Source organism: Populus trichocarpa, chromosome 12 (genome assembly GCF_000002775.5).
Source record: "Populus trichocarpa isolate Nisqually-1 chromosome 12, P.trichocarpa_v4.1, whole genome shotgun sequence".
Taxonomy (NCBI): domain Eukaryota; kingdom Viridiplantae; phylum Streptophyta; class Magnoliopsida; order Malpighiales; family Salicaceae; genus Populus; species Populus trichocarpa.
Window position 1 is genome coordinate 15,359,209 of NC_037296.2, and position 10,893 is coordinate 15,370,101.

Below are 10,893 nucleotides of genomic sequence, written 5' to 3' on the forward strand. Positions count from 1 at the left end.
CAATGTTGTCCGATGATGAGAAAGTAGCTAGCTTAGAAATTGTAGGGCAACATGGCCAGATTAATTGCTAGATGCATGTGTGTCATATATAGATGCCATCATTTCACGATTAATTCATGACACATGATATATATATATATATGATCAGGAGTAAATAAGAATGATAAAGTGCAAGGTGATCATTGATGGTAGTGAAGTGAGCGAATTTGTAACCTCTACGTACGATCAGTGCTGCTCTTCCTTGGATGAATCATGAGGCCTAACAAAAGTTTGGTGCATTTGAATAGATGACTCGGTCCAAATGATCTTGTATAAGGATCGATGCATAGGGCTTCTATGGCTTTGTTCCTAATTATAAACAGTGTACAATCAAGATGGATTTAATTGCTCCTAATTTAGCTTGATCTTGATTTTATAAAAAACAATCTTGTTTTATTGCTTGTATAATAAAAACTTATGGGGACCAATTTTATCATGAGGCAGGGATGCAGAGCTTTTTTTGTTTTTAATTACTTTTCTAAAGATTTCAGGTCGAAAATTCATTTTTAATATTGATGATTTTAATTATTCATTTTCTTCTGTGCAAATGTCTATCTCTATACTCATTTAATTAAACCAAAAGTGGATTCTAGAAAGTAAGGTTAAGGTTACTGAATACTGCTAGGGTAATAATCTAAATCATGAGTTAAATTGGTTTAATTCATATTAATTTAGAACATTATTATTTCAATATTTTTTATAAAAAATAAATAAATAAAGCGATGTAGGTTTTTTGCTTTCTCAATTAAATTTAAACCGTTTTTAATTTAATGAGCTAGATTAAATCAACTGTTATCCGATTTAATTTTAGAGCTAAATCAATAAAAATAAAAACATAGTTTACATGTGATCATATTAACCCACCGGCCTCAAGTCGGGTAGATCATAACATTGTTGAAAAGTTTATTAAGATGTCGGCAACCGGCTTGGTGGCTGTCATATGTACTTTCTGGTGACAACTCAACCTCGCCACAATTATCTTGAGATCTGTGGATGCCAACTATATTATGGCTTGTAAGTAGTAAGATCATCTCACATCAAATAATACCATCAATTTTGAATTCCCTGTTATTTCTTTTCAATATTTGACAACAGAGGCAGCAGGTGGGATTAAAAATCTCCGGAGGGCCAAGAAATTAATACAAAGAAAAAGTAGAAAATAAGTCAGAGAGGGAATCTCATGCATAAAAATCATGGGAAAATTTAAAAACTCACTGATGTATATAACCATCACGTTTCCAGTATTTCTAAGTTGAAAAGAGGTTCTAATTAACACGAACACCTTTGCGATCACTGTGCATGTCACCATAGAAGCACGACGACAGATTTGACAAGATGAACTTGATATTTAAAATAAAAAAATGATCAAAACGCAGCTTCGCCAAAATTCTTGGCATCGGAAGAGATTAATCAAAGGCAGCCTTTCTTTTCAATATTTAAAATATAAAATATGTCACCCAAAGTGACTACAAAGCCTACGACAACTTTTATTTACCTCCCCCTCTATTGGTCTCCTTTCCTTGTCAAAGCCGAATTAAAGATGTAAAATCACATTCGTTTGTCCCGTGAAATGGAAGATGACGGTCCAAAAATCAAATTCTTTGTCCCCCAAGAAACTAGCTACGTAGATGCTTACATATTATTTGTAGTATAACTCAATATCCAAGAGGCCTGTCAGTGAAAACAGTTCTCATCTTCTTTACTTTTTGGTGTTCTTTTAATATATTATTAATAGTTACACATAAAAGTAAAAGTAATCCTCCCCCTCTTTAATATCTCTTTTTTCTTGATGTAACTAGGGCTTGTCGTCTCTCATCGTTGGATATTTCTAAGTGGAGCTATGATTCGTGGATAAAATAGTAAAACATAATGAAAAATATTATCGCATTTAAAAAATTATCTCAATTTTGAGATTTCAAAATATTTTTTAATATTTTTTTAATTTAAAACATTTTAAACTTATATAGACTTACACTATGTCTTGTTTAAGTTTATTAATTAAAATAAAATAATAAAATTTAAATTTATAGTCGTTTGCATTAAAACTCTGAAATCTTGTTATAAAACCATATTAAGTTAAAAGCTAGTGAGAATTTATTATTCCTTAACAATAAATAATAAATAAATATGAAACATTAATCTGAAACAAAAGATATACTTGGAATAATTAATTAACTTTAAGCATGAGAGAAACTATTAGGTGAATCTAGTTCATTGTTTAAATTCAAGGATCAAGCCAATAAAACTGTTAAATATCAAATTAAATTTATCCAAATTATTTTGTGATTGATGTATTTTTAATTATTTTATTTTATTTTTATGATTTTTCTTTTGCATCCTAAAATGTGATTCACTAAATTAATTATTTGAAAATTTAATGATTTGTAAGCGAACATTTTTTCGAAAAACCTATTAAATATCATGTCAAATTACTCAACCATCTTAAGCAACTAGCTTCCACTAACATCATTGAAAACTATATTTCTTTCAATCTAAAATTTTAAACTAGTTATTAAAATTGAAATAAATTCTTACACCTTGCTGCAAAGTAATCAAGTATAAGCCCACCAATAAAATAATATTTTGTTTAAAGATTAGTTGTTAATTTTTAAAAAAATTCAATATATTCGATAAAAAAAAAAAACAGACACAACTAATTTAGCCATCCAATTACGACAGAAAAAATCGGCTTTCAATACACTTGGCCTGGAAAAAAAACTATAGGAAGAAGAAGAAGAAAGCAAGAGATTGTATCTACACTTAGCCTGGATCGTTGATGGTGGATTAAAGATATTCTGACTCTATACTGTTCACCTAAAAAAAACATAAACAGAGAGAATCTGATCTTTTGATCGATGACTTTGGAATTATAATATTTTAATAAACATAGGTATATATGTTTTCGAGAATGAAATCTGGGATGCTTGAACATAGGTATATATGCATGTCCATACAGGGACCAATCCTAGTAACTAAAGAGCTTGTCTTTTGGTACACAAAAGGACATTGTGTGTGTATATATAATCACCGCTTTAATTAGTCACTAATTAATTCCAATTAAGCTAATCAAGTACTATTGATTAGAATATTTTATTAGAAGAGAAAGTCCCAAGTTTTCTTTTCTAATTTTATTTTTTAGAAAAATAAAATATTATTCTATTTCTAAATAGCTCTGTAATTTCTAAAAGCACTGACAATTTTTTGTTCAATTACAAAGACTACGATATAATTAACTCGGAGTTTTTGTGGAGGAAATGAACCCAATCCTCTAATGGATGCTAATCTAGATAGTGTTTGATAGTGTGATGTTGTTTTTTTAAATATTTTTTTTAAAAAAATAATATATTATTTATGATATCAGCACAGTGAGATACACAGAGAAATAAGATATCTATAAAAATGCATCTTTTAATTACTGACGAGGAGTATATAATTTGGCACATGAGTATAACATGACAAATCATTACTCCGAATCTCGAGCAGGTTCCTCCACCTCAATATATATGTAATACGAGTAACATATCCAACGGATTTATATGTAATACGAGTAACATATCCAATGGATTCAACATCACGTAAGTAATAAAGTCTTTTTATGATTAATATATGTTAATCGTTGAGTTTTATGTATTTATTTTTTAATTTAACATTAATATTTTATTAATATTATGTTGGTTTCTTGTTACGGGAGGTCGAGAGACCACATCTTATCTTCGTAATATTGACAAAGAAAACAAAATTCACACCGTAGCGTCCTGGTGGTTAAATGCTTATCGCACTGGACTTGAAATCTTTGGAAAGAAGCTAACTCTTGATGATGACATGACAGAGGACAACGTCACTCAGGCGGGAGCAAGATTCAGTCATGTTACTGATGAGTCCAGATCATCCAATAGATGATGTAGACGTTGAGTTATGTTTATATATTTTGGAATTACTTGAATATTGAATTATTTGACATTCATTTTGCATGCATGGATGTGTGTGTGTATTGCATTTTTTAGGCTATTTGTGATTATGGAATATGAGAATATATTGAGTTTAGTTAGGATTTATTGATTGCGGTTATTGTGATTTTTTGCAGGTTTTTTTAAGCGGGATAAAATTTTGGATGTAGTTCCTATACAGAGAAAACTTTGTTCAAGTTTTGATAAAATTGTAAATACTTTAACTCTATAAAATCATAAAGTAAATAAAACCTCATATTAACAAAAATTATAATTCTATAAACTTTTTTCAGGCTTAAAACATGAAAATGACCTAAAACCTTATAGTAGTCAAAATAGTTTAACCGTTTTTGCTATTGTCCAACTGTTTTATCAAATATCCAGATATTTCTCAAAACTGTTTCCTTGAGACTGCTGCGGTTTTGAACCGCGGCATTGAATCAAATGTCGCAGTTTAGAAATGCGACATTAAATTAATGTCGTGGTTCTGAAACGCAACGTGTATTAAATGTTGCGGTTTTGAACTGCGATATTATTGAAATATTGTGTTTTTGAATCGTGATATCCTTAAACTATGCCATTTTTGTTAAAAAAAATATCCTTTAATATTTCAACATTTAATTATATTTTGGCTACTAATTTACCCAATTTATCAAAATAAAATAAAATAAAATCGTTGCAGTACTTCTACATTGTTATTGACATTCGTATGTGATTCCGCATAAGATCTTTTTGACTTTATAATTGTAATTCTCTCGTCATAATTTAGAATCATTTAGGAGTACCCTACTTGCATGGTATCATGACTACCATATATATAATTAAATACATTAATTATCAATAATAATAAACTCGGAATAATTATAAATCTTATCCCTGTGTATTGTGTGGCTACAGTTGTATATGAAACGTTCAAATACATAACATATACATACATACATATATATGTATGTATGTGTTTGTATATATATATAAAAAAAAGTTAAGAGACACTTTTGATTTTTATGGTCCGAAAGGTATTCTTGAATTGTTTTTATTACATTTCAATATTATGTGCATGTGATTCTGCGTAAGACCTTTTTGACTTTATAATTGTACTTCTCTCGTCATAATTTAAAATCATTTAGAACCCTACTTGCATGGTATCATGACTATCATATATATATAATTAAATACATGTTATGCATTTGAAGGTTTCATATACAATACTGTCGCCACACAATCCAGAGGGATAAGAATATTGTATAAGTTAGAGACAATTATATATATATAAATAAAAAGTTAGAGACACTTTTGATTTTTATGGTTGGAAAGGTATACTTGAATTGTTTTTATTAAAAATTAATATTTTTTTCAGCCTAGTCAAAGATATACCATTTATATTAGAATGAGAAGACTAATCAATTTCTCTAGTTTTCTCCCTAATTATAAAATACATTATCTGGTTTTTCAAGTCCATATTTTAAGATAAAAGGAATTTATTTCTTGAAATTAATTAATGCATTAAACAATATAAAAATATATTTTTAAAATTAAAATAGTAGTAAACGTAAATTTAGTTTTTGATTGAAGTGTAAACTAGTGGTAAATGAACAAAAAGAAACTTTGATAAATATCAAGGGCACACACGGGGTTGCAATCCAGTCCAAGAGTAGGTATGCTGCAGCCATGGTCAAAAATCCAAAAGGCGGAAAACATTTACAGGAGGAATTCGTTTGAATAGAAGTGATGTTTCCACATCAGATTTTCTTAATTTCATACTTAGGAATAATAAGAGAAGAGAGACTAGAAATTTGACAGCCTCAAATCAATGAAAAGGCAGGTTGGAAAAAGCGCAAAAAAAAAAGAAAAAAGAGAGAGAATGTTCAAACTTAAACTACGTAATGGGGCATGTAGTTTCTCTAGTCAAATCTCCGACATTTCTGAAGCCTCTCCTCTCCATTTATAAATACCCTTTTGCTTCCTCCATCTCTCTTATCAATACGAAAGCTAGAACAAGAAACACTAGTGCGATTTATATCTTCTGCCTTGGAAGATATCGTAACATTGCTTTTAATTGCTTGTTTTTGTGCGTGAAAGATAAGAGAGATGGGAGTGTTAATATTTCAAGTGCTTATTTTCTCCTTTCTTGGTAGTTTTTTTAACGTAATATGGAGAATATTGTTTTCTTGCTGGATTTTGCCTGGTAGGGCGCATATGAAGCTAAAGAAAAATGGGTTTCGAGGTCCAACACCAAATTTCCCTTTAGGAAATCATAGGGAAATCAAAAGGATTAGTAGGGAAGCAACAGTTTCTTCTTCTTCTTCTTCTGGGTCCTCAAAAATCTCTAATGATATTCATTCTTCAGTTTTTCCCTACTTCTCTCAGTGGCAGAAGTCTCATGGTAAGACTCATGACCTTCTTCTTCTTCTGAATTTTTTCGTCTTCTAACGTATGCAATTTTCACATTTGTTGCCGTGTGTGTCAACTTTATACAAGGAATTAAGGCTACTTCTGTTAAGACAAGAGTATACAGATATGTGTATATGTAACACGAATAATAATATGTGTACATTTGATGCCTTGTAGGGAAAGTATTCATTTACTGGTTAGGTACAGAGCCATTTTTGTACATAGCAGACCCAGATTTCTTGAAAGAAATGACTTCAGGGGTGATGGGCAAGAGTTGGGGAAAGCCTCGAGTGTTTAAACATGATAGAGAACCCATGTTTGGTAATGGTTTGGTCATGGCTGAAGGTGATGAATGGGTTCGCCACCGCCATGTTATCACTCCTGCATTCTCTCCAGCCAACTTGAAGGTCCATTTATACCATCTCTCTCTTTTTATTAATCCTGTTACTATTAATTCTATGTGTGTAAATCAGATAGTTTCAATGGTGAATTTTGTGGAAAGAATGCACCCAAATCGTTGGCATCGACTATTCACTAATTAACATAATAGTGTGTGTTAATGTACATGATCACCTTACCATAAATAGAAAAGGATGTGTTTCATTTTCATGTTCTTGGGTGGTCGCATAAACTTCATAGAGTAAATGGATGGATAGAATTTCACGTAATTTGTCAAAAAGGTCCTAAATGGCAATCTTTATCTCACCGTGATTTGATTTGGTTCTAGCTAGATTATAGACTTTGACTACCAAAATTCTTCCTTGGAAATGATTACTTTTTCATGTTCCACACTGATAAGCTCCAAGGGTTTTTTTATTCTAAATTTTATATCTCTTACTTGTCCTATAGGCTATGTCAAGCTTAATGGTGGAGTCCACCACAAAGATGCTAGACAAGTGGACTGGCCTCATAAATTCCGGCAACCATGAAATAGATGTGGAGAGAGAAATCACGGCGACGGCCGGAGAGATCATAGCCAAGGCAAGCTTTGGCATAAGCTATGAAAATGGGAGCAAGGTGTTTGAGAAATTAAGGGCAATGCAAATCACTCTGTTTAAATCAAACCGTTATGTGGGGGTACCCTTTAGCAAGCTCATATCCCCTAAAAAAACCATCGAGGCCAAAAGGCTTGGAAATGAAATTGATGCTCTCCTCTTATCTATCATAAAAGCTCATAAAAATTCTAATGATGGGTGTCCTCAAAAGGATTTGCTAGGGTTATTGCTCCAAGAGGATCATGTAAATGGAATGTCAGGGAAGATGCTAACAACAAGGCAATTGGTCGATGAGTGCAAGACTTTCTTCTTTGGTGGCCACGAGACCACAGCTTTGGCTCTATCATGGACATTGCTGCTTTTGGCTATGCATCCAGAGTGGCAAAACAAATTGAGAGAGGAGATTAGAGAAGTTACAGGGGATAAAGAAATTGATTTCACGAAGGTTGCTGGACTGAAGAAGGTACGTAAGATGCTAGCTAGTTGAATCACATTTTTTCTGATTATGGTCATGCATGCATCTATGATTTGTTTCTTTGTTTAATACTAATTCTTTCATCTGAAATTCTTAGGGTAAAAGCTAGAGTCCATCGATCATCCCCCATATATGTATGTACATGTAAATGGAGAGATGAATAATTGAATATAGACTATAAGTAGGGGCCATGCACTAACAAAAAGATGTTTGCTGCGTACTTCTATACGTAAAATTTACATGCATTTCATTTATTTACAGGAACCCTCAGTGACACCAACTAAATTACCGCACCTTTTTTCCTTAGTTGCCATGAGCTTGCTAGCTACATGCTAGCTAGAGCATCCAAATTAATTAGCAATGTGATATATATATATATATATAGGCTATATATTCTAAACTATGTCAATAATTCTTTTTTTAAAAAAAAGCTCGAATCTAAGATTGGCTACGTATAGAGCCATTATAATAAGAATAACTTGCAGAGAGGGGGATTGAATAAAATTGATGTTGGAAACCCTTGAGGTTGGTGTCTGAGTGACCAAATTGTAATCAGATGGTCTAGGTCAAATACAAGAAGGTCTTAGTCCACACGCCCACCTCTTGGGCACTTAATATAAGGTGGCGTGGCATGTCTGAGTGCCACTAGTAACAACGAATTGACACTTTTTGTTCCCACCTACACATGGCTAAGCCCCCATGGTTTTGACTGGCCAAAAGTGTTTTTGACAACATACCCCTAACCGCCCAACACCACCCCCATGCACAGAATGGATTTGACAAGCTTACATATGCATTTGCGTCATCATCTCTGTTACAGTGCCTTCTTCGGTGTATTTGAAAACATTAGAAAAACAACTTTTAAGAAGTTAGTTTAATGGTTAAAAAGTATAATTAATCTTTAAGAGGTTTTAGGCTTAAGTCTCAGAATTAATATCCATAAAGATTTTATTGAAATTATACGAATACACCACACCTCGACGCGGAGAATGTGCTTTTAAGATAATTCCAGCTAGCACAGATACATACAATATTGAATTAGACATTTTGCACATTTTTTAATGTACTTTTCTTTTATTTTCAATGCATTGCAGATGGGGTGGGTGATGAATGAAGTTTTAAGACTCTACCCGCCATCGCCTAATGTACAGAGGCAAGCTAGAGCAGATATTCAAGTAAATGACCTCTTAATACCAAATGGGACCAACATGTGGATTGATGTTGTAGCCATGCACCATGACCCTAAACTATGGGGAGAAGATGCGAACGAGTTTAAACCAGAGAGGTTCAAGGATGACTTGTATGGTGGATGCAGACACAAGATGGGGTTTCTGCCTTTTGGGTTTGGAGGAAGAATGTGCATTGGCAGGAACTTGACAATGATGGAGTATAAGATTGTGCTAACCTTGATTCTCACTAGGTTTTCATTCTCTGTCTCTCCAACATACAGTCATTCTCCAGCTATTTTGCTTTCCTTGAGGCCCGGCAATGGCCTGCAACTCATTCTCCAGCCCATTTAGGCTCCTTTTCTTGCCAATAGCTAGTTCATGTACGTATAGAGTTTTCAAACCACAGGATACATCCATGCCAGTTATGCTTTTTCTTGTGGCTCCTTGGAAGAAATGATGAATAGCGTAGAATATATATAGATTATAAGTCCCTGGTTATTTTAGTTGCCATAATTAATCATTCAAATGTTCTTTTCCACCCTTTCAGAAACTGTAAATCTCAAAGGCTTATTCACATCATCAAATAAACAAATCTTTTTTCTTTTTTTTTGAGGAAAAATGACTGATCGATCGATCCAACAAAGAGTCTATTACGTACATTATCACCAAAATTCCCACCACGCATTTGAACTTCATATGTGGACATACATACTTAAACGAAAAGGACATATCGCCTAGCTAGCGAGCCTAGCTATATATATATATATATATATATATATAAGTTCTAACATGTATAGGATCGATGTTGCGTGTGGAAAATGCTAATTAATAGCTAGCAGTCCACAACATCACTAATTAAGGCACTTCGCTGGAAGGCAGTCCCCAGATTTTGTGAATTTTAAAGTCAAAATAAATAAATTCATAGGATTGAACCCTTAATTTATTAGGCCCAACAGTACTGAGACACATGACACACGAAATTGAAACAGTAAATGGAGACCTTTCCATTTATTTATTGTTTCTCTCAAATTTTCTTTCTACATCAAGAAAAGAATTCTGTTTGAGAAAAAAAGGGTCAAGAAAATCATTTATAACAGTATATTGAAAAAAATTGTTAATAATAACTAAAAAAAGAACTAGAAAAAATAAGAGATAGATATAGATCAAGATATTTAATGATGTAAAATAAAATATTTATCTGGTATGTTTACTGAATTTATTTATTAAAATCAATAAAAGATCATAAAAATATAAACACATATGAAACTAATTGAATAAAAAAACTATTATATAAGGCCAAATATATTACAGATATTATTTATAAATCTTTTTCTAAGTGTAAAAATAATTTTTTATTGTATTCTAAGAAAACAAGAAAAATATGTCAATAGTTCTAAATTTTTTATTTTATTTTGAAGATAAATAAATTATTTTACTGTTTAAATGTTTTTGAAAGGATAAATATACCATCTGATAGTTTCACTCGTAGCTATCAGTGAACAGTTAAATTTTAAAGTCAACGCTCCCGCGGTATTAGACTCAACAGTACTGAAACGCGTGGTATAAGAAATTGGAACAGTCAAAGGAGACCATTCCATTTATTTTACGTTTCTCAGAAATTCTCATTCTGCATCAGGAAAAGAAATCTGTTTCTGTTTGGAAAAATAAAATTCTCATTCCAATACAGATTCGAGCCTCCTTTCCTTGAATATATATATATATATAAGCACACCCTTGGACCATGCCATTTGTTTCTGCTCTCTAAAATTCTCATTCTGAAAAGAATTCTGTTTGAAAAAAAGGGTCAAGAAAAGAATTTATAAATATATAGTATATTATTTAAGACCAATGTTTTTCTTTAATTATGACTGCTAACC

The 10,893-nt window shown here is 31.9% G+C and overlaps 1 protein-coding gene across 1 annotated transcript; it reads left to right on the forward strand.

Moving 5' to 3' along the window:
- Positions 1-5,936: 5,936 nt before the first annotated feature.
- Positions 5,937-9,616, forward strand: LOC7482081 (cytokinin hydroxylase). The gene is made up of 4 exons (XM_024582238.2): positions 5,937-6,369; positions 6,555-6,784; positions 7,227-7,835; positions 8,942-9,616. The coding sequence occupies exons 1-4, from the start codon at positions 6,075-6,077 to the stop codon at positions 9,365-9,367; spliced, it is 1,560 nt and encodes a 519-aa protein (XP_024438006.2). The 5' UTR covers positions 5,937-6,074; the 3' UTR covers positions 9,368-9,616.
- The last annotated feature ends 1,277 nt before the right edge of the window (positions 9,617-10,893 follow it).

What these genes read in the sequence shown, in the direction of transcription:
- LOC7482081 (XM_024582238.2), top strand. Translation starts at nt 6,075, where the DNA reads ATGGGAGTGTTAATATTTCAAGTGCTTATTTTCTCCTTTCTTGGTAGT. An exon ending in TCAGTGGCAGAAGTCTCATG is followed by an intron (nt 6,370 to 6,554) that starts GTAAGACTCATG and finishes GATGCCTTGTAG; the next exon opens with GGAAAGTATTCATTTACTGG. An exon ending in AGGTTGCTGGACTGAAGAAG is followed by an intron (nt 7,836 to 8,941) that starts GTACGTAAGATG and finishes AATGCATTGCAG; the next exon opens with ATGGGGTGGGTGATGAATGA.